The following is a 24,395-nucleotide window of genomic DNA, read 5'->3' as shown; positions in this document are numbered from 1 at the left end:
CTTCGCGGTGGTAGGTTGTAGACTTACTGTTCAGGGTGACCTGTGTAAGGCGAAAGCCCATTATGAAAGTTGGTGAAATAATCTATTTTTAATACATTATGGTGTGTCCCATTTCAGATTGAGATTATCCTGCACAGCGCTGGAGGCAGAAAAAAGATCTTCATCCGCCGGGAACGATTGACCATCTTTACTCTTGAGCATGAAGACATCAAGCTGTATTCGGCCACGGAATGCTACCTAGCAGGAGTTCCCCCCGCTAAGCTTCCAGAGAGGTGAGACATAGTTAGTGATCAGGGAGTGTAAATGTGGCCCACTGGTCTGTGGAAGAGGGTTGGTGCTCTGTTCTATTGGAATTAAAGTCTACATGTTTATTTCTTTCATAGATTCACATGCATTTGACTATTCCATGGCTTAAAGTCCTTGCCTTACAGTAGAAAATGTTCAGAAGTGCATATATCTGTGAAAGTTACCAAAGCAGAAGAATTCACATGTGTTTTGGTGGTCCAACAAGGCAAGAAGCATTATGTAATGGTTCCCACTGGGACTCATGAAAAGGTTTAAAATCATGTGAATCTAACTAAAGAGACCCACACTAGAAACTTAAGTAACCTTTGTTACACTTTGATAATGAAGTATTCAGCCAGCAAGTAAATGTGTCATTCTTAGAACGTGAGCCACTTGTCTTTTACATGATCAACACACACTTGATTCCACTTAAAATTATGTACACTTTTCAAGAGACCGCTGTACCTTAATATGTTTTAGTATGCGAAGGTGTGGTGTGCATGACAGACAGTTAACATGGAGTGTGACCTAGTCCTACTTTCTGCAATACATTTTAACATGCAATGTACCTTAAGCAGCGAACCATAAAACTTTTGTTTTAGGTTATTCGCTTTTCTTGAAGTGATGAATATCTATCTCTCACTTGACTGAAGGCAAGGTGTAGTGAAAACTGTTTTAAAGATGGTGCTCCCTGTGCAAAGACTTAAGAATGGGTGGAATGGGAGGAGCGAAAGATCTGAGGGAATACTTGAAGGATGTGCACTTACTGATTACAGCAATGGGGTCTGCTTATGCCATTTCAAGGGACTTTCTCCTAACATGGACCATTATTTCTCAGTTTGCAGGCCATATTCCCCAGTGGGGGTTCCATCCGGGGCTGCATGAGAGGCCTGAAGGCTTTGGATAGGTATATCGACTTGAAACGCATGGTAACGATTGGTGTGAGCTATAGCTGCACCTCTGATCTGCTGGTGAGTAGAAGGGCACATGCATGTCTCCTTGGATGATTGTAATTCAAAGGTCAAGCTCTGCCTATCATAGGCCAAGTCACTCCTACTCTGGTATTTGTAATACTTCCTGATTAAATCTGTTCTGCTGTCTATTCTTCTACATTGAGGTTGGCTATTTGTCACTCTGCCTCTCCCTGGCCAAAATGTAAATTTCATTTGATGAATGCTTTTGTAAAGAAGTTATTGAAAAACATTTTTACAATTCTCTCAATAAAAGTATTTGTGAGTTTTTTTTCCTTAAAACCTAATTTTGTGTAACTTTGTTTGTAGCTGTATATCTCTGATATGTAGTGTTGGGCCTGGATGTTTGTAACTTGTTTTTCTTTAAAGACGTTTAAGTCATTACACTAGATGGTAGGAATATGCAGAGCATGTGAATCTACAGCATGATATGCTATGAACAAATGGTTACAGAACAAGTAGCATTTTCCATTCGCACAGTTTAACCTTTAAAGTTTTAAAGCAGATGTATTAAAGTTAAAGAGGAAAAAAAAGAGCCATGCCTCCATCTTTACCAGTGAATACTCCTAATTTGGTTTTACGCCTAGAGAGGTACAAACCCCAATGACTGCTAAGCTTGTTAAAGGCTGATATTGTCCCACAAGTCAAAATGTACTGTCACTCTTTTCCTTCGAGGCAGTGTATGTGGAAAGGGCCTACTTAAATCTTAGACCGGCGTGCATCCTAAACAACTAAAAAGTGGCAGCTTCACCTTTCAAATGTTGACAGCAGCACGTCTGTCAATCAGTTCAGCGTCAATAAACCACACTGCGATGCAGGACCCCTATATAAACTCAAACTAAAATATAGGTACCAGTGTGGGTTTTAAACAGATGAATATTTAGACTTATGGTGACCCTTGCTGACTACAAGGAAGTGTCACAGTAAAGAATTGAGTCATGCAGAAAACAGGATTAGTGAACTATATGGTAAAGCAATATGCTCCTGTCTTTCTCTCGGTCGACTCTCTTTTAGATCTGTCACTACTCAGAGTTTTGAGGTGATCTTTTGGGAGCATTAGTTACTCTACAATAAGCCAACGTAGAGTGACAGGTCATAGATTCTCATCGATATCGCAATGTTTACAGAGGCAAAACACTTTCGTATTTCATTTAGTAACACAAACACAGACATGCTCATTTACAAGACTGGTGTGGTTATATGCATTGGGTAGAGGAAAAGTTATTTTAAGATATACAGGTCAATAAAACTTGACCCAATAAGAATGCAGGCTGAAACCAACTTTGGGAGGCAAAAATAGGTTTCCAAGGACATTTGACCCGTTAGGTATATGTAATGCAGAGCCTCGAAAACCCGAAGTCGCACTTGCACACCTTTATTAAATTAATAGGAATAAAAAGGGGGCACAGTTGCATCAGGTAGTGGTTATGAATATATTTCACAGTGGATAACACTACCCCCACTTAGTAAACTATGGGTGCTACTTGCTAATCTGTGCAAATAATGTAAATGTGGCAGTAGCACAGAACCCCGTTGCAAAAGAAAACAGCTTAGCAGCAACTAATATTTTTGGGGCTAAAATTTAACTTCACTTTTCACCCACCCAGCCTCTCCAGGAGGGGTGCACAAGTCACATTGTAAGATAGTGCACAAAATCAAACTGAAAAAGTGGTCCATGGTGTCACTGTTTGATAGGAGTTCAGTGTAGACATGTACCAAGGCCCTAACTTTAAAAAACCTTGGGGAAAAAAGTATTTCCCAAATGAACCACCAGGTGCCAGCATACGCCAAGGAACACGAGATTTGGGTCAGAACAGTTGGTCTGGTATATCAGGTGTGAGTCAGAGTTTTATAAGTGCACACCTGTTACTTCCGGTGAGTACTTCACTGTTGAAGAGGTTGGCAGTTATTAGGGTTAAGGAAGTCCAAAGACAGCAGGAAATACTTCAGTGTCTGCGTCTCAAAGCAAATACGTTTTTTTTCTCCCCATAATCATGCTGCTGCAGTCAACGAAAAAAGACTAGGACATATCTTATCAAAGTATGCTTCCCATTAAAACTGAGAGAATTGTCATTTTTGCCCACATTTTTATTTTGTGGACTATCTATATATTTTTGGCCTTTGGGTACTATAAGTGCACAAACTAATGTATACAAAAACGTGATGGATGGAATGCTTGAACTAATCTCAGCTCCTGGTAGTTTATCAGTCTGCGTCACAGCCCTTCGTTTTTTTGCTCGTCATGTCACCTCAGCGTAGACCCAGCCATATGCAAATCAGTCTTAAGTAGTGTTGCCAGCCGGCCTGTTTTATACTAGCATGACCGGTAATTTAATGTCCCTGCCGGGACAAAAATTGGAAAAATCACATAAAGCTGGAATATTTCCCCCTTAGCAGTACATACGTTACACAGTAATTGTTAGAAGACCTTTGCAGAGTCTTACAACATGAATAGATGGCCAGTGTTCATCTCCCGGAAGGGTAGAAACCCTAGTCTTGAAGCAGCTCCAACCAGAGGCGTAGCTTGGTCAGTAAGATTCGGGAAGGGGTGAGCTTCAGATTTCCTGACAATCAGGCTGACATATAATGTTTAAACACATTATATGACAAGCAGGGTCCATGAGAGGGGCCTAAAGGCAGTGGAGAGGCAGAGGAATGCTCATTGGTAGGCGTACTAAGAGAAAACACATTATTTTGAAAATAACTAATATTTTGAGAACTTTCAAAACAGAGAAGAGAGAGAGAGAGAGAGAGAAAGAGAGAGAGAGGAAAAAAAAAATCCCTGATGAAACCTGACAGACCTCAGTAGACCAGAGTGAAAGACCATGGTACCCAACTATTTATTAGAAAATACATTTATTAGGGGGGGTGCCCAGCCTCGTTTTATTTAATCAAGTCTCAGAGGGGACAGCCTCCCTGGTGTCCTCTATGGATTGGGTTCACCCCATGCCTCTTAATGTATATAATACGCAACAGTAGTTGTTCTTGTTTAACCAAAGTGCAATAGGAAGGTTACCTAGCGCAGCGACCGAATTGATTTAATCAGGCACAGCACAATGTCCAGCATGCACAACTCGTCCAGGGTGCAGTTTGTCTGTAATGGGTGGATGTGAATCGTTCCCACTCAGAGAACCACTGAGTTAAAAATGAGGATTAGGAGATTAGGTTACAGATTTCCCACTTTCTAACAAAGGTTCTTGCTACCTTCTTCATGCCTGTTTCAAACCATGGCCATGCTTCTCTCTGTATTGCCTGCTTGTTTGTGCATGAACTGTAATGGGTAAAGATTTTCTCAGGTTTGTATTTTTTATACCTACAGATCTCGCGTTCAGCGGCCTTCAGTGGGAACGGCTTCCTCACGTTGTCTCTGAAAAACCTTCCTACTCTTCAGGACAACTACTACACCGGCTTTGGCTTCAGGACTAGCCAGAGCAATGGGCTCATGTACCAGCATGCCACTCAGGTAGGCTGCAGACAGCCCCTCCCCTGCCACTAAAGTAGTCTTCAGCAGATTCTATTGGTACTCTAGGCCAGCTGTTTTGTTCGGGTTTCGCAATACCTACTCAGTGAGGCCCCGACTGTTAAGAAAGTTAAATATTAACAGTTTAGTAAAGTATATATAAATGAAGAAACAACATTGAAAATGTATAAACGTTCAGTAAATGTGAAGGAAATTCAAACTAGATGCAAAAAATTAGGTTGGTATCCTTAACTTGATTCGTGGCAGCAGCATGAGTACAGCACATAGAATTTATTATGGACGATGGGTGGCATCAATTGAATCGCTGACAAAAAGAGCATGCATTAAAAATAAAAGCCAACGTGATATGCTAGAGTCTAGCATATTGCTTTATCTTTTTAAATTCAGAAGTCTTCATATAAAAATTTGGATTTTTTTGTATTTTATAAAATATTTAATCATTTGTATATTTGATTGATCTATACTTGTTTGTATATTTTGTGCATTGCTTTCAGGTTCAAATCATAGAAATTGCTTACGCCTGGGTCCCTGACTTCCAATAAGGAATAATTTGTGGTCCCTAGGTTTCACAAATGATTCAGTGGGTGTCTCCGGAATCCAGTAATAATTCAGTGGGGGTCCACGGAAGTCGAAAGTTCAAATGCACCACTCTGAGCTTTTATGTATCCTCAGGACATGTGATAAAGCCTTGGGTATTTCCCCTTTCTTCTTATGGTCTAATGTGCTGCAAATTCAGTGAGGCTTGGTTTGGTGGCATCCTTTCCTAGGGCCACCATTTCACTAAGGTAGTCCTTAAAGAGCTCTAAGAGCTTTATGTATCACTGTGTCATGTGATTAGGCTGGGACACTTTGCCCTTAATCCTGTAGTTTCGTGCACTGTTAATTCAGTGAGGTTGGTTTCTGTGGCTTTGGTCAAGCTCTCACTTTCTTAGGGTCACCGGGACACTAAGGGAAGTCTCCACTAGCACCCGAGAGTTTAGTGTTCCACCATGTTACTGGTTAGACTGGGCACTTCCATTTATTCATGTGGTCTAATGTTCTGCTGTTTGAGGTTTCTGCTTGCAGCTTCTGTGGAGCTCCCTCTTTGCAAGGACTACCATGATACTAAGGCGTTAACACAGGAGATGGGTGGTACTATGACCTCAGGTGGGCTGGGTACTTTACATCTTTTTCTTGTTGTCTAAAGTGCTAATGTTGTCTAATGTGTTGCTCTCTTACAGAGGTTACATTTTCCTCTTCCAAGGCTCCCTTTACCACTAGGCAACCAGGACAGATATGTGTATCACTCTTGTGCTTCCTGTCTGCACAGTGCCACTGTTCTTAGATAACTAACCAAAGACTTATCACATGCTGTAACTTTCTCAGGGCCATCCATGACATTACGCCACTGAACTGTGTTCCACAACGTCACTCACTTTTACAGTTACCTTTGGTATGATCTTACCAGAGGCATGTCCCTGGAGATAGCACTGTACACCACAGTGGTTGCATATCACAGTTCTATGTAATAGACTTCATCCACAACTCTCTTCAGCCCCAGACACCTACGTGTACCCACCTAGGCAAGCCATTGGGCTCCCATTTTTGTTTAGCTCTTGTTATGTTGAGGCATTTTTTAATACTTGCTTTTTCACCCTATCGGAATGCTTTTTCGCCGAACCCTGTTTTTGCAGACGGTTTAGAATTTATGCAAGTTCAACATGTATGTATATTTGGTTCCTTCCTAAGCCCTCTATGAAAGAATGTACAAAAGTTTGTAGCCACCTAAAGATCTGACCTAGGGATATAAGTGAATATCCGTGTGCATTCTTGCATGGCATAGGATGATTGATGCAATAGGTCTGAATCCCTCTAGGGGCTATAGTACATCTTCTGCTAACATCATTCTGAAATGGTGTCCATTCAATTAGGTGGCTGGTTATCAGACTGTACATTTGTCTGTGCAATGAGGTATTGTCCCCATCGCATGTGTAATTGGTATCTTCTTCTCAGGAAGGAACTTGCCAAGTGTCGCTGAAGAATGGGAAAGTGGCCGTGAAAGTTCTGAAAACTGAGCTGACCTCCAGAAGTCCATACGCAGATGGCTTGGGCCATTACGTCACTGTTTACAGCAATGAGGCAGAGTAAGTGAGGATTTGGTTTGGGGGTGAATGTGTATTTCTGCTGACCTCTGTGGCCCCTTTCAGTCACATTCAGAACGGCTCCTAAATCCCTCCACCGAATTATTTACTACCACAACCACCACTCTCCACCATTGCCCTGCCCATCTCTAAATGTGCTGGACAGCTGGGGGCACAGTTGCCAATCCAGGCCTCCATTTGGCCACAATATTCTGTAAACTCAGTGTTTTTTCCAGTGTACAGTAGACTCCAAGCTATGCCTCAAAGGCCTCAATCTATCAACAAATGGTACGGTACATTGGTGGGTGATTTGGGGAGACGGGTGGAAAGGAAATCAGTTCTGAGAACCTTCTCTGCGGAGGCTTGCGGAATGCAGGAATAAGAGCAGAGCATTCCTGGTGGCCCACGTTCAATGGATCCTAATAGTTTTAATGCAGAACCACCCTGCTGCAGCCCAACTTCAGCAGCCCAGGCTCCAAAATAAAGGGGGCTGATCTGCTCTGGTTTGTCCCCAGCAGCTGCTGCTCCAGCCTCAATAAATAGTACCATGGCTCACTGTCACATAGGCCATATGCATGCTATCAGTGGCAAAAGGGGTTCATTTTAAGGATGTTTCCTTGACAGATTTATGTCTGTCGCCTAGCTGAACTACAGTTTCCCACTGTCAAACTCAAGCAGCTATATCCCAAGCGTGGGAGAGGTTTTTTAGTTCTCACCTACAATAGACCTTTTACCTACAATAAAGTATATAAAGTGAGCTATGAGTCAGCCCTTTGCTTCTGATTAGATGGCTTTCTTAGATAATGTCCTGCTCTTTAGTCAGTCATTTTTCTCCCTATTCTTGTGCTTGTCGTATCACAGGAGCTTTTCTATTTTACCATTATTCTCACTGATTGACTTTTAACCTTCTACTGCTGACGTGAGGGGACTGTTTTTAATTTCGGTTTTAGCTCTCCATCAGTGCATCGCTTTCCTATGCTTCTTCTGTCATTTCTATCCTCACACCCCTGCTTCCATGCTTCATTATTTTCATATCTATCTATCTATCTATCTATCTATCTATCTATCTATCTATCTATCTATCTATCTATCTACCTATCTATCTACCTATCTATATCAAAACAGTCAGTCTTAAACAGCGACACACTCTAGATATAGATTTATCTATCTCTCTATCTCTCTCTAGATATATATATATAGATATGTTTATATATAATTTCCCAGAGCTTGCCAGCTGCACTCTTCTGCTTTCTGTGCTTCCGCTTTCTGGTGTTTCCTGTGCTTTTTTTTAAATTACCGCTTTTTCCTTTTTGTCCTGTGAAGGCTGGCAGCTTCACAGATTTTCCTGGTGTCTCACTCCCCACCCCTCGCTGTTTTTTCTTCTAAATATTTTTTCTGCAAGGGCCTGTCAGCTGTACCATGCTCGTGCTTCTCCATGCTTTTTAAAAGATTAACCTTTTTAAATGGTCATTATGGATTTTGGAAAAGTAAATTAAATTGCCAAAATGGACACTGATGTGTCACAAATAATGTTCGCACATCGATGACAAGACATGCACATACATTACCAGCGATTGTGGAATTACTTTTTGTTTAAAGTAGCAAACACACTCCAGAAGGGTAATTCCTTTGAGTGAGTCATCACACACAGACGGCCATTTTGGAATTTGTTAAGCCCAGTGCTTCTCTGCCCAGACAACCTGCATGTTGTTTGCTTACCTTACTGTCATCTTAGCAAAAGTAGACATGACGGCTTTATGTAGCAATTGAAAATTCTTTTTCCCCAGCACCCCTCACTGTCTCATTTAGTCTTTTCATCCATCTCCTAGCCTAGAGTCCCCAATTTCAGAAGCATTAAGCATTATGGGGCCATTCATCCTGATGCTAAGTGTCATGAGCTGCAAAAACTCAAGCTAAATCTAACTTTGCCCATAACTTATCAGCCCTACCTGTTCTTATTGGACATTTAAGTTCTTGCTCATGGCTTGAAACCAACTCCAGGAGAACTACAAGAACGCCCTGTAGCTGGACCTCATGAAATGATGAATTGAGCAGGTTCAAGGCTTCACAAGCAATGAGGCATACTACATATCCAGTTGTTGCCATTGATGAAAGGTCGCCTTGTCCTCTGTGACTTGAATTTGTTGCCAGTTAATGCACAAGGTTCACAATCTTCATAGATGTTCAAGAATTGTGGTCCATACCTGTCAGAACATAGTACCATTAAACACCCCAACAGAAAGTAGATGCTCTCTTAGAACATGAGTTACTCAGTGGTCATAGAAATCAGATACGTGGGCTGTGAGTTTGCTACAGACGAACCACCAAATAAGAATAGGACTTGTCTTCTAAAAGTGCCTCTGCCAGTTAGTGATTTTTGGTGCTTATGAACTGTCGCTGGTGCTATTGTAGTTCCTGCAGTATTGCTGAGTGAATTGATTGGTTAAGTCCACCTTTTTCACATTGTAATACACAGGACTAAATTTGCAAAATGGTCCTCATGATCCAGGATCACTTTAGCAACTATTATGATGACTTCCATGCTGACTATCCTCTGTGTGTTTTAGCATTGTTACTATGTTTGTTTTTTACGTATATAGTTCTGAGGCTTTGGACACCTCTTTGTTATCTGTTGAGTGACCCTACTGGCTTCAGTCTCTAAAGGTGATCTGGGTGTTTGCGCATGTTTTAGCAGCCTGTTCTCTTTTCCTCCTACAGTGTGCAGCTCTATGTGGATGATCAGCTTCAAGGCACAAGGAAAGTAGGCTCCCGAAATAAAAGGCACAAGCGCCAGGACGAGCAGGGCCTTGTTCATCTTGGCGGCTTGCCTGAAGCAGACACTATTGGAAACCTGTCTGGTTGCATCGGCAACGTTTTTGTCAGAAGGTCAGTTCATGAAGCTGGGGTCTTTTTACTCTGGGTGATCTCTGTAACCTCTTGGATGCTCTGCAGCAAAGGGGCGTTGAATACTGTTTTGTAGCACTTGGAACCACCAAATATCTTACTGGATCAGGAGAAGACCAATGTCCCACTTAGCACTTTAGCATGAAAACCAGATGTTTTCTTACAGAGTTCAATAATATAGGAGTGAAACACACAGGATATTGCTTGTAGCAGTGGTTCCCAACTTGTGGTCTGAGGACCCCTGGGGGTACATGAAGCCTCCTCAGGGGGTCCGTGACTGCTTAGAAAATGAAATAATATGAACAGATTAGGTCCCCACCTTCCAGTAATGGCTCAGTGGTGGGGTCCCTAGATTCCAATTATTGTTCAGTGGGGGCCCCCGGGTTCAAGTAATGAATAAGTGGGTGGTCCCCAGAAGTCAAAAGGTTGGGAACCACTGGCTTATAGAAACCTAGGCTTAGGGCTATAGATTACCCTGGCAGGACTGGTAGACATTGTCAACTTTGGGTGTCCATTTAAGGTTGTAACTATGTTGTTCCCTCCTCATTGGCAGCACTGTACTATTGCATTTGTGATTGGAATATATTTTCGGGTGTTTTCAAACCAGCCTACCTTCCCATCATTTGACATCCTTCCAAACCAATCGTGTTAGAGAACAGCCTTTAGCTGGGGTTGCAAGTATAGATCAGAAAATATACTCTTCTTGGCGTGTACTTATTTCATGAACAGTGAAACAATGGCATGCATGTTTTTGCTGTCTGTATTTTCACACTGCATTTACATTGTAGCTCTGGAATTGGCGATCAGATGCATGTGTCCTTATCAGAAATGCAGCGGTTATTAGCATTGTATCCCACCACAACTACTGACTGTCTGCTGACTGAGTGTGTACAAGGTCTGGTCCAGCAGCCTGTGATAGATGCTTTATCACTGATCTTGTTTCCCTCAGTCAATAAAAAAGACTGAATCAGAAAGGGAGTTTGAGATCATAAATTTAGGAAAACCTTGACTGTTTATTAAAACATTGAAGTGACATACCTATTGCAAAAATATGGTTTTAATTAATTAAATAAATAGGTCATAAGACCCAGAAATCAGTTTCCATGAAGGCTCTGAGAATTAGGAAATAGTCACAGCAATGAGTAAAATCCGAAAAATACGCTAAGTCCAAAGTTTGCAGCAAATTGATTCAAAATCAGACAGCATTCCTAGTAGAGACCCAAGGAAGATTGGTTCACCCCCACATCTAGGGGCTTTATAGGGAATGTTACCATAGAAAGCAATAGAAATCATAGGGTGAGCAAAAATATCAATATATTGGCCACTCACAGTTCAGCATTAGAAAACGTCATGTAATACCACCATCGTAGTACTGTCTCCCTAAATGAATAATCCACTGACCTAATGTCATCGGAAATGTCAGAACTAATCTGTGACGTAAACAATGAAAGCCTCATAACTAAACAGGCCTCAGCGTGCAAGCAGGATGAGACTCAGATTATCAAAAGGCATCCTCCAGGGTACTTCGAGAACAGTATGTCATTAGGAAACATCATTGCACATGTTTCTGTGTAGTGTCAATGACAAATGTAAACACACAATTAATATGAACACTTCCCAGAACAAAATTAAGTTGTGGTCTTGTTGAGGCATAGTTCGATATAGGACAGGAAACACAGTTCAGTAAATTGCTGCATTTTTGTTTTAATTGCATATGACTCATGTTACTAAGCACAATTAATTCTAAACTGAAAATATATTTTCCTTACTGCATGAATGCTCATTACTTTCATTAATGCCAACCTTTACCCTGGCATGAATTCGGTTATATTACTTTTTCAAAATTAATTAAAATCTGTCACTTTCTTCTAACACTAAGCATAACCACAACTCTGAATTATACAAATGTAACCCAATTTTATTGTAATTTAATTAATATACATTCTAAATCTAAGCTTATATCTAGTCAGTTTAAATTGAAAAATGACCATCCGCTAATCCTAAAGTAAATCAAATACCTAATTCTATTTTAAGAATAAAAATCAAACCACATGTATGCATCATAAATACAATTACATTACATTAAATTAAGTCATTAGCCTTATTCCAGCCCTACTGCTTTTATATTTCATTAAATGCATTTATTTTAATTTAATTGGTTATTTTATTGCGTGTGCAACCTAAACCTTAATGATTGAATAAAGTATATTTAATCTAGTAGATGACATTGTTCTAACCCTTATTACATTATTGTTCAATTAACTAAGTCATACTAACCCAAACTTTGACCGCCAAATTGAACAAAAGTGCAATGTTATAAATTACTAATAATTGAACTATTTTTTTTTTTTAACCCTATTGCTAGATTTTTATTTACCTTGAGCATCACTTTCCTGATGCTTTGGGGTTATTGATGATGTAACTCAGCCAATACAGGCAAAGTAAAGGTGCAATCAAATTAATTGCAGAAAAATAGATGCAGACCAAGTAAAGGGGATGAAGTAAATCTGCAGCAATTACAAAGTTGTTTACTCGTAGCCAGTTGGAGAGCATTTAGGATCGATGCTTGTCAATGCACTACGAACACTAGTAACTGACTTTCCTATCCTACAGCTCTGCACTTTACATAGTTCACACCCGTAGGACTTCTGACTCCCTACCAACATACACAACCATTGCAATGATATAAAAGGTGCATCTTTTGCCTTCTAGCAAGTCATGGTTTCCCAATTATTTTGCTGTGCAAATTTAAAAAAAAAAAAAAAAATTGTATACGTTTTTTTTTTTTTTTTTTTTTTTTTTTTACTTTTTCCCATGTTGGTCTTTTTCTTTGGAATTTTGTTGCCAAATTAATTTAAAAAAGTAAAAGAAAATACATTCTGCCTTAAACAAAGGGGCAGCAGAAGAATATATTTCATCTCACAAATACACCTAATCCATATTCCTCTCCAAGTTAACTATTGTGTTCCGACAGATCTTGCCATTTTATTGAGCTACTTAGTTGACTGTCTGTGGCCCAGCCTAGGCAGATTATTTTCTAAATAGCATAATTAGCCACATAAGTAAATATGGATCAGTGTTTTGTGTAAAATGGTGTATTATTAAGGGGGCATCAAGTGCATTATGCCATTATCGGCCTCAAAATCCAAGCAAACATCAAACAAGAGCACATTATTGAATGCCTATGTGTAATTGGTAGAGGTGCAGGGGAGGCTACATAGAAGTGTTATTGTTTTTCCACTGTAAGACCCCATTAAGATATCCTTATCTGAATTGTTCGAAGATGTATGTTGGTGCGGTACATGGAAGTGCGTTTGAGTTTGAAGTACCTTACCAATTATGTAGCCTTGCGCACGTTGGGGTGCTAGGGGTCTGGTTTTCTTCTTCTGTTTAAGAGAGGCAAGTTCTTAGTTTTATTGGTGATGTAAGTATAATCAGAAAGATGTTTTAGTGAGGAGTGTTTGCTGAAAGTGACAAATTGCAGCATATTATTGCATGTTGCCTGACTGTGGTGAGGTTTGTTTGTAGTGTACCGGCTGAGCGATGTGTGTTGGATTTAGGTGATTTTGCATACCGATTTAGGTGATGTAGCATACCGGCAGGTGACTATGTCACATCTGGGGTGTCTGGTTGGCGGGACAAGAAGTTTGGAGCAGGTGATGCAGGGTGGGGTAGCTTGGTGGGGAGTTACAGAGAGAAGAAAAGGAATTGAGTGTGTGTCCCCTCAACAATGACAATGTTGTGATGAATACAGAAATCATTTGTCAACACTTTTTTGGTGAACATGGTGCAGAAGTGGTATTGAAGTCATTAATTTTAACACTTGCTGCCTTTGGCAACTAGTCAATTCCCTTTTGGATGACTTGAAACTGAAAAATAATCTCTCCCTAAAGTTTTAATGCAGAACCGTCCTGTTGCAGTCCCAACTTCAGCAGCTCGGGCTCCAAAATGAGGAGGGCTGCTCTGCTCTGGTTTGTCCCTAGGATCTGCTGCTACAGCCTCAATAAATAGTACTACAGCTTGCTGTCACATGGGCCATTTGCCTGCTATTTATGGCAAAGAGTGTTCCTTTTAAGGATGTTTCCTGGACAGATGTCTGTCGCGTAGCTGAATTACAGCTTCTTGCTGTCGCACTCAAGCAGCTATATCCAAAGTGTGGGAGAGGTTTTTAGTTTCCACCTGCAATAAACCTTTTACTTACAATAAATATACAAAACGGCCTTTGAGTCAGCCATTCGCTTCTTATTAGATAGCTTTCTTAGCTAGTGTCCTGCTCTTTAGTCGATTATTTTTCTCCCTATTCTTGTGTTTGTCGTATCACAGGAGCTTTTCTATTTTACCATTGTAGGAAGTTGGCTCTGTATGTGCTATTTCAAAGTAAGGAATAGCATGCACAGAGTCCAAGGGTTCCCCTTAGAGGTAAAATAGTGGTAAAAATAGATAATACTAATGCTCTATTTTGTGGTAGTGTGGTCGAGCAGTAGGCTTATCCAAGGAGTAGTGTTAAGCATTTGTTGTACATACACATAGACAATAAATGAGGTACACACACTCAGAGACAAATCCAGCCAATAGGTTTTTGTATAGAAAAATATCTTTTCTTAGTTTATTTTAAGAACCACAGGTTCAAATTCTACATGTAATATCTCATTCGAAAGGTATTGCAGGTAAGTACTTTAGGAACTTTAAATCATAAAAATTGCATGTATACTTTTCAAGTTATTGACAAATAGCTGTTTTAAAAGTGGACACTTAGTGCAATTTTCACAGTTCCTAGGGGAGGTAAGTTTTTGTTAGTTTTACCAGGTAAGTAAGACACTTACAGGGTTCAGTTCTTGGTCCAAGGTAGCCCACCGTTGGGGGTTCAGAGCAACCCCAAAGTTACCACACCAGCAGCTCAGGGCCGGCCAGGTGCAGAGTTCAAAGTGGTGCCCAAAACACATAGGCTAGAATGGAGAGAAGGGGGTGCCCCGGTTCCGGTCTGCTTGCAGGTAAGTACCCACGTCTTCGGAGGGCAGACCAGGGGGGTTTTGTAGGGCACCGGGGGGGACACAAGCCCACACAGAAATTTCACCCTCAGCAGCGCGGGGGCGGCCGGGTGCAGTGTAGAAACAGGCGTCGGGTTCGCAATGTTAGTCTATGAGAGATCTCGGGATCTCTTCAGCGCTGCAGGCAGGCAAGGGGGGGATTCCTCGGGGAAACCTCCACTTGGGCAAGGGAGAGGGACTCCTGGGGGTCACTTCTCCAGTGAAAGTCCGGTCCTTCAGGTCCTGGGGGCTGCGGGTGCAGGGTCTCTCCCAGGCGTCGGGACTTTGGATTCAAAGAGTCGCGGTCAGGGGAAGCCTCGGGATTCCCTCTGCAGGCGGCGCTGTGGGGGCTCAGGGGGGACAGGTTTTGGTACTCACAGTATCAGAGTAGTCCTGGGGTCCCTCCTGGGGTGTTGGATCTCCACCAGCCGAGTCGGGGTCGCCGGGTGCAGTGTTGCAAGTCTCACGCTTCTTGCGGGGAGCTTGCAGGGTTCTTTCAAGGCTGCTGGAAACAAAGTTGCAGCCTTTCTTCGAGCAGGTCCGCTGTCCTCGGGAGTTTCTTGTCTTTTCGAAGCAGGGGCAGTCCTCAGAGGATGTCGAGGTCGCTGGTCCCTTTGGAAGGCGTCGCTGGAGCAGGATCTTTGGAAGGCAGGAGACAGGCCGGTGAGTTTCTGGAGCCAAGGCAGTTGTCGTCTTCTGGTCTTCCTCTGCAGGGGTTTTCAGCTAGGCAGTCCTTCTTCTTGTAGTTTGCAGGAATCTCCTTTTCTAGGGTTCAGGGTAGCCCTTAAATACTAAATTTAAGGGCGTGTTTAGGTCTGGGGGGTTAGTAGCCAATGGCTACTAGCCCTGAGGGTGGGTACACCCTCTTTGTGCCTCCTCCCAAGGGGAGGGGGTCACAATCCTAACCCTATTGGGGGAATCCTCCATCTGCAAGATGGAGGATTTCTAAAAGTTAGAGTCACTTCAGCTCAGGACACCTTAGGGGCTGTCCTGACTGGCCAGTGACTCCTCCTTGTTGCTTGCTTTGTTCCCTCCAGCCTTGCCGCCAAAAGTGGGGGCCGTGGCCGGAGGGGGCGGGCAACTCCACTAAGCTGGAGTGCCCTGCTGGGCTGTGACAAAGGGGTGAGCCTTTGAGGCTCACCGCCAGGTGTCACAGCTCCTGCCTGGGGGAGGTGTTAGCATCTCCACCCAGTGCAGGCTTTGTTACTGGCCTCAGAGTGACAAAGGCACTCTCCCCATGGGGCCAGCAACATGTCTCTGGTGTGGCAGGCTGCTGGAACTAGTCAGCCTACACAGACAGTCGGTTAAGTTTCAGGGGGCACCTCTAAGGTGCCCTCTGGGGTGTATTTTGCAATAAAATGTACACTGGCATCAGTGTGCATTTATTGTGCTGAGAAGTTTGATACCAAACTTCCCAGTTTTCAGTGTAGCCATTATGGTGCTGTGGAGTTCGTGTTTGACAGACTCCCAGACCATATACTCTTATGGCTACCCTGCACTTACAATGTCTAAGGTTTTGTTTAGACACTGTAGGGGTACCATGCTCATGCACTGGTACCCTCACCTATGGTATAGTGCACCCTGCCTTAGGGCTGTAAGGCCTGCTAGAGGGGTGTCTTACCTATACTGCATAGGCAGTGAGAGGCTGGCATGGCACCCTGAGGGGAGTGCCATGTCGACTTACTCGTTTTGTCCTCACTAGCACACACAAGCTGGCTAGCAGGGTGTCTGTGCTGAGTGAGAGGTCTCCAGGGTGGCATAAGACATGCTGCAGCCCTTAGAGACCTTCCTTGGCATCAGGGCCCTTGGTACTAGAAGTACCAGTTACAAGGGACTTATCTGGATGCCAGGGTCTGCCAATTGTGGATACAAAAGTACAGGTTAGGGAAAGAACACTGGTGCTGGGGCCTGGTTAGCAGGCCACAGCACACTTTCAATTGTAAACATAGCATCAGCACAGGCAAAAAGTCAGGGGGCAACCATGCCAAGGAGGCATTTCCTTACACAACCCCCCCCCAAACGAAAGAGGATGAGACTAACCTTTCCCAAGAGAGTCTTCATTTTCTAAGTGGAAGAACCTGGAAAGGCCATCTGCATTGGCATGGGCAGTCCCAGGTCTGTGTTCCACTATAAAGTCCATTCCCTGTAGGGAGATGGACCACCTCAACAGTTTAGGATTTTCACCTTTCATTTGCATCAGCCATTTGAGAGGTCTGTGGTCAGTTTGAACTAGGAAGTGAGTCCCAAAGAGGTATGGTCTCAGCTTCTTCAGGGACCAAACCACAGCAAAGGCCTCCCTCTCAATGGCACTCCAACGCTGCTCCCTGGGGAGTAACCTCCTGCTAATGAAAGCAACAGGCTGGTCAAGGCCATCATCATTTGTTTGGGACAAAACTGCCCCTATCCCATGTTCAGAGGCATCAGTCTGCACAATGAACTGCTTAGAATAATCTGGAGCTTTTAGAACTGGTGCTGAGCACATTGCTTGTTTCAGGGTGTCAAAGGCCTGTTGGCATTCCACAGTCCAGTTCACTTTCTTGGGCATTTTCTTGGAGGTGAGTTCAGTGAGGGCTGTCACAATGGATCCATATCCCTTCACAAACCTCCTGTAATACCCAGTCAAGCCAAGGAATGCCCTGACTTGAGTCTGGGTTTTTGGAGCTACCCAGTCCAGAATAGTCTGGATCTTGGGTTGGAGTGGCTGAACTTGGCCTCCACCTACAAGGTGGCCCAAGTAAACCACAGTTCCCTGCCCTATCTGGCATTTGGATGCCTTGATAGAGAGGCCTGCAGATTGCAGAGCCTTCAAAACCTTCTTCAGGTGGACCAGGTGATCCTGCCAGGTGGAGCTAAAGACAGCAATATCATCAAGATAAGCTGTGCTAAAGGACTCCAAGCCAGCAAGGACTTGATTCACCAACCTTTGGAAGGTGGCAGGGGCATTCTTTAAACCAAAGGGCATAACAGTAAACTGATAATGCCCATCAGGTGTGGAGAATGCTGTTTTCTCTTTTGCTCCAGGTGCCATTTTTATTTGCCAGTACCCTGCTGTCAAGTCAAAGGTACTTAAGAATTTGGCAGCACCTAATTTATCTATGAGCTCATCAGCTCTTGGAATTGGATGAGCATCTGTCTTGGTGACAGAATTGAGCCCTCTGTAGTCCACACAAAACCTCATCTCTTTCTTTCCATCTTTGGTGTGAGGTTTGGGGACTAAGACCACTGGGCTAGCCCAGGGGCTGTCAGAGCGCTCAATTACTCCCAATTCCAGCATCTTGTGGACTTCCACCTTGATGCTTTCCTTAACATGGTCAGACTGTCTAAAGATTTTGTTTTTGACAGGCATGCTGTCTCCTGTGTCCACATCATGGGTACACAGGTGTGTCTGACCAGGGGTTAAGGAGAAGAGTTCAGGAAACTGTTGTAGGACTCTCCTACAATCAGCTTGCTGTTGGCCAGAGAGGGTGTCTGAGTAGATCACTCCATCTACTGTGCCATCTTTTGGGTCTGATGACAGAAGATCAGGGAGAGGTTCACTCTCTGCCTCCTGATCCTCATCTGTTACCATCAACAGATTCACATCAGCCCTGTCATGGAAGAGTTTAAGGCGGTTCACATGGATCACCCTCTTGGGGCTCCTGCTTGTGCCCAGGTCCACCAGGTAGGTGACCTGACTCTTCCTTTCTAGCACTGGGTAAGGGCCACTCCATTTGTCCTGGAGTGCCCTGGGAGCCACAGGCTCCAGAACCCAGACTTTCTGCCCTGGTTGGAACTCAACCAGTGCAGCCTTTTGGTCATACCAAAACTTCTGGAGCTGTTGGCTGGCCTCAAGGTTTTTGGTTGCCTTTTCCATGTACTCTGCCATTCTAGAGCGAAGGCCAAGTACATAGTCCACTATGTCTTGTTTAGGCTCATGGAGAGGTCTCTCCCAGCCTTCTTTAACAAGAGCAAGTGGTCCCCTTACAGGATGACCAAACAGAAGTTCAAAGGGTGAGAATCCTACTCCCTTCTGTGGTACCTCTCTGTAAGCGAAAAGCAGACATGGCAAGAGGACATCCCATCTCCTTTTGAGCTTTTCTGGGAGCCCCATGATCATGCCCTTTAATGTCTTGTTGTGTTGAATCTCTCAACTAAGCCATTAGTTTGTGGATGGTAAGGTGTAGTGAATTTATAAGTCACTCCACACTCATTCCACATATGTTTCAGGTATGCTGACATGAAGTTGGCACCTCTGTCAGACACCACCTCCTTAGGGAAACCCACTCTGGTAAAGATACCAATGAGGGCCTTGGCTACTGCATGGGCAGTAGTCGACCTAAGGGGAATAGCTTCAGGATACCTGGTAGCATGATCCACTACTACCAGGATATACATATTTCCTGAGGCTGTGGGAGGTTCTAGTGGACCAACTATGTCCACACCCACTCTTTCAAAGGGAACCCCCACCACTGGAAGTGGAATGAGGGGGGCCTTTGGATGCCCACCTGTCTTACCACTGGCTTGACAGGTGGGGCAGGAGAGGCAAAACTCCTTAACCATGTTGGACATATTGGGCCAGTAGAAGTGGTTGACTAGCCTCTCCCACGTCTTGGTTTGTCCCAAATGTCCAGCAAGGGGAATGTCATGGGCCAATGTTAGGATGAACTCTCTGAACAGCTGAGGCACTACCACTCTCCTAGTGGCACCAGGTTTGGGGTCTCTGGCCTCAGTGTACAGGAGTCCATCTTCCCAATAGACCCTATGTGTTCCATTTTTCTTGCCCTTGGACTCTTCAGCAGCTTGCTGCCTAAGGCCTTCAAGAGAGGGACAGGTTTCTTGTCCCTTACACAGCTCCTCCCTTGAGGGTCCCCCTGGGCCTAAGAGCTCAACCTGATAAGGTTCAAGCTCCAAAGGCTCAGTTCCCTCAGAGGGCAGAACTTCTTCCTGAGAAGAGAGGTTCCCTTTCTTTTGCTGTGTTGCAGTTGGTTTCCCAACTGACTTTCCTGTTCTCTTGGTAGGCTGGGCCATTCTTCCAGACTCCAGCTCTACTTGTTCACCCTGTGCCTTGCACTGTGCTCTTGTTTTCACACACACCAGTTCAGGGATACCCAGCATTGCTGCATGGGTTTTTAGTTCTACCTCAGCCCATGCTGAGGACTCCAGGTCATTTCCAAGCAGACAGTCCACTGGGATATTTGAGGAGACCACCACCTGTTTCAGGCCATTGACCCCTCCCCATTCTAAAGTAACCATTGCCATGGGATGTACTTTTCTCTGATTGTCAGCGTTGGTGACTGTGTAAGTTTTTCCAGTCAGGTATTGGCCAGGGGAAACCAGTTTCTCTGTCACCATGGTGACACTGGCACCTGTATCCCTCAGGCCCTCTATTCTAGTCCCATTAATTAAGAGTTGCTGTCTGTATTTTTGCATGTTAGGCGGCCAGACAGCTAGTGTGGCTAAATCCACCCCACCCTCAGAAACTAGAGTAGCTTCAGTGTGGACCCTGATTTGCTCTGGGCACACTGTTGATCCCACTTGGAGACTAGCCATACCAGTGTTACCTGGATGGGAGTTTGGAGTGGAACCTTTCTTGGGACAGGCCTTGTCTCCAGTTTGGTGTCCATGCTGTTTACAGCTATGACACCAGGCCTTTTTGGGATCAAAGTTTTTACCCTTGTACCCATTGTTTTGTGAAGAGGCTCTGGGCCCACCCTCCTGTGCAGGTTTTTGGGGGCCTGTAGAAGACTCTTTACTATTTTTAGTTTTGGTTGTCTCATCACCCTTCCCCTGGGGGGTCTTTGTGACCCCTTTCTTTTGGTCACCCCCTGTTGAAGTCTTGGACACCCTTGTCTTGACCCAATGGTCCGCCTTCTTTCCCAATTCTTGGGGAGAAATTGGTCCTAGGTCTACCAGATGCTGATGCAGTTTATCATTGAAACAATTACTTAACAGGTGTTCTTTCACAAATAAATTGTACAGCCCATCATAATTACTTACACCACTGCCTTGAATCCAACCATCTAGTGTTTTCACTGAGTAGTCTACAAAGTCCACCCAGGTCTGGCTCGAGGATTTTTGAGCCCCCCTGAATCTAATCCTATACTCCTCAGTGGAGAATCCAAAGCCCTCAATCAGGGTACCCTTCATGAGGTCATAAGATTCTGCATCTTGTCCAGAGAGTGTGAGGAGTCTATCCCTACACTTCCCTGTGAACATTTCCCAAAGGAGAGCACCCCAGTGAGATCTGTTCACTTTTCTGGTTACACAAGCCCTCTCAAAAGCTGTGAACCATTTGGTGATGTCATCACCATCTTCATATTTAGTTACAATCCCTTTAGGGATTTTCAACATGTCAGGAGAATCTCTGACCCTATTTATGTTGCTGCCACCGTTGATGGGTCCTAGGCCCATCTCTTGTCTTTCCCTCTCTATGGCTAGGATCTGTCTTTCCAAAGCCAATCTTTTGGCCATCCTGGCTAACTGGATGTCCTCTTCACTGGGGCTATCCTCAGTGATTTCAGAGGTGTTGGTCTCTCCTGTGAGGGAACCAGCATCTCTGACTATTATTTTTGGAGTCAGGGTTTGAGGGACCCTGTTCTCCCTAGATAGGATTGGTAGGGGGGAATTGTCCTCCAAGTCACTATCCTCTTCCTCTGAGTTGCCACCCTCAGAGGGGTTGGCCTTTTCAAACTCTGCCAAAAGCTCCTGGAGCTGTATTTTGGTAGGTTTGGGGCCCATTGTTATTTTCTTTATTTTACAGAGTGACCTTAGCTCCCTCATCTTAAGATGGAGGTAAGGTGTGGTGTCGAGTTCCACCACAGTCACATCTGTGCTAGACATTTTGCTTCTAAAAGTTGGAATACTTTTTAAGAATCTACAACTGGTTCTAGAATCTAATTCAAACTTTTACAAACTTTTAAACTCTAAAAGAAATGCTAAACAGGATCTAACACAAGGCCCTAGCAGGTCTTTTAAGAATTTAGAAAACTTTTCAAATTGCAAAAATCAATTTCTAATGACAATTTTGGAATTTGTCGTGTGATCAGGTATTGGCTGAGTAGTCCAGCAAATGCAAAGTCTTGTACCCCACCGCTGATCCACCAATGTAGGAAGTTGGCTCTGTATGTGCTATTTCAAAGTAAGGAATAGCATGCACAGAGTCCAAGGGTTCCCCTTAGAGGTAAAATAGTGGTAAAAATAGATAATACTAATGCTCTATTTTGTGGTAGTGTGGTCGAGCAGTAGGCTTATCCAAGGAGTAGTGTTAAGCATTTGTTGTACATACACATAGACAATAAATGAGGTACACACACTCAGAGACAAATCCAGCCAATAGGTTTTTGTATAGAAAAATATATTTTCTTAGTTTATTTTAAGAACCACAGGTTCAAATTCTACATGTAATATCTCATTCGAAAGGTATTGCAGGTAAGTACTTTAGGAACTTTAAATCATAAAAATTGCATGTATACTTTTCAAGTTATTGACAAATAGCTGTTTTAAAAGTGGACACAGTGCAATTTTCACAGTTCCTAGGGGAGGTAAGTTTTTGTTAGTTTTACCAGGTAAGTAAGACACTTACAGGGTTCAGTTCTTGGTCCAAGGTAGCCCACCGTTGGGGGTTCAGAGCAACCCCAAAGTTACCACACCAGCAGCTCAGGGCCGGCCAGGTGCAGAGTTCAAAGTGGTGCCCAAAACACATAGGCTAGAATGGAGAGAAGGGGGTGCCCCGGTTCCGGTCTGCTTGCAGGTAAGTACCCACGTCTTCGGAGGGCAGACCAGGGGGGTTTTGTAGGGCACCGGGGGGGACACAAGCCCACACAGAAATTTCACCCTCAGCAGCGCGGGGGCGGCCGGGTGCAGTGTAGAAACAGGCGTCGGGTTCGCAATGTTAGTCTATGAGAGATCTCGGGATCTCTTCAGCGCTGCAGGCAGGCAAGGGGGGGATTCCTCGGGGAAACCTCCACTTGGGCAAGGGAGAGGGACTCCTGGGGGTCACTTCTCCAGTGAAAGTCCGGTCCTTCAGGTCCTGGGGGCTGCGGGTGCAGGGTCTCTCCCAGGCGTCGGGACTTTGGATTCAAAGAGTCGCGGTCAGGGGAAGCCTCGGGATTCCCTCTGCAGGCGGCGCTGTGGGGGTTCAGGGGGGACAGGTTTTGGTACTCACAGTATCAGAGTAGTCCTGGGGTCCCTCCTGGGGTGTTGGATCTCCACCAGCCGAGTCGGGGTCGCCGGGTGCAGTGTTGCAAGTCTCACGCTTCTTGCGGGGAGCTTGCAGGGTTCTTTCAAGGCTGCTGGAAACAAAGTTGCAGCCTTTCTTGGAGCAGGTCCGCTGTCCTCTGGAGTTTCTTGTCTTTTCGAAGCAGGGGCAGTCCTCAGAGGATGTCGAGGTCGCTGGTCCCTTTGGAAGGCGTCGCTGGAGCAGGATCTTTGGAAGGCAGGAGACAGGCCGGTGAGTTTCTGGAGCCAAGGCAGTTGTCGTCTTCTGGTCTTCCTCTGCAGGGGTTTTCAGCTAGGCAGTCCTTCTTCTTGTAGTTTGCAGGAATCTCCTTTTCTAGGGTTCAGGGTAGCCCTTAAATACTAAATTTAAGGGCGTGTTTAGGTCTGGGGGGTTAGTAGCCAATGGCTACTAGCCCTGAGGGTGGGTACACCCTCTTTGTGCCTCCTCCCAAGGGGAGGGGGTCACAATCCTAACCCTATTGGGGGAATCCTCCATCTGCAAGATGGAGGATTTCTAAAAGTTAGAGTCACTTCAGCTCAGGACACCTTAGGGGCTGTCCTGACTGGCCAGTGACTCCTCCTTGTTGCTTGCTTTGTTCCCTCCAGCCTTGCCGCCAAAAGTGGGGGCCGTGGCCGGAGGGGGCGGGCAACTCCACTAAGCTGGAGTGCCCTGCTGGGCTGTGACAAAGGGGTGAGCCTTTGAGGCTCACCGCCAGGTGTCACAGCTCCTGCCTGGGGGAGGTGTTAGCATCTCCACCCAGTGCAGGCTTTGTTACTGGCCTCAGAGTGACAAAGGCACTCTCCCCATGGGGCCAGCAACATGTCTCTGGTGTGGCAGGCTGCTGGAACTAGTCAGCCTACACAGACAGTCGGTTAAGTTTCAGGGGGCACCTCTAAGGTGCCCTCTGGGGTGTATTTTGCAATAAAATGTACACTGGCATCAGTGTGCATTTATTGTGCTGAGAAGTTTGATACCAAACTTCCCAGTTTTCAGTGTAGCCATTATGGTGCTGTGGAGTTCGTGTTTGACAGACTCCCAGACCATATACTCTTATGGCTACCCTGCACTTACAATGTCTAAGGTTTTGTTTAGACACTGTAGGGGTACCATGCTCATGCACTGGTACCCTCACCTATGGTATAGTGCACCCTGCCTTAGGGCTGTAAGGCCTGCTAGAGGGGTGTCTTACCTATACTGCATAGGCAGTGAGAGGCTGGCATGGCACCCTGAGGGGAGTGCCATGTCGACTTACTCGTTTTGTCCTCACTAGCACACACAAGCTGGCTAGCAGTGTGTCTGTGCTGAGTGAGAGGTCTCCAGGGTGGCATAAGACATGCTGCAGCCCTTAGAGACCTTCCTTGGCATCAGGGCCCTTGGTACTAGAAGTACCAGTTACAAGGGACTTATCTG

General features: G+C 44.5%; 1 protein-coding gene across 2 annotated transcripts in view; it reads left to right on the top strand.

Annotated features, from left to right (window-relative positions):
* The window catches only part of LAMA5 (laminin subunit alpha 5), a 467,726-nt gene that overhangs the window by 406,724 nt on the left and 36,607 nt on the right, over positions 1-24,395 (top strand). For both annotated transcript variants that reach the window (XM_069243153.1, XM_069243152.1), the window contains exons 67-71: positions 118-272; positions 1,124-1,256; positions 4,576-4,719; positions 6,730-6,860; positions 9,576-9,743. In XM_069243153.1, coding sequence (XP_069099254.1) covers positions 118-272; positions 1,124-1,256; positions 4,576-4,719; positions 6,730-6,860; positions 9,576-9,743 — 731 coding nt within the window. The remainder of the gene's footprint in view (positions 1-117; positions 273-1,123; positions 1,257-4,575; positions 4,720-6,729; positions 6,861-9,575; positions 9,744-24,395) is intronic.

Source organism: Pleurodeles waltl, chromosome 7 (assembly GCF_031143425.1).
Source record: "Pleurodeles waltl isolate 20211129_DDA chromosome 7, aPleWal1.hap1.20221129, whole genome shotgun sequence".
Lineage (NCBI taxonomy): Eukaryota > Metazoa > Chordata > Amphibia > Caudata > Salamandridae > Pleurodeles > Pleurodeles waltl.
Note: the sequence above shows the minus strand (reverse complement) of the source record. Positions and strands in the feature narration are given on the sequence as shown.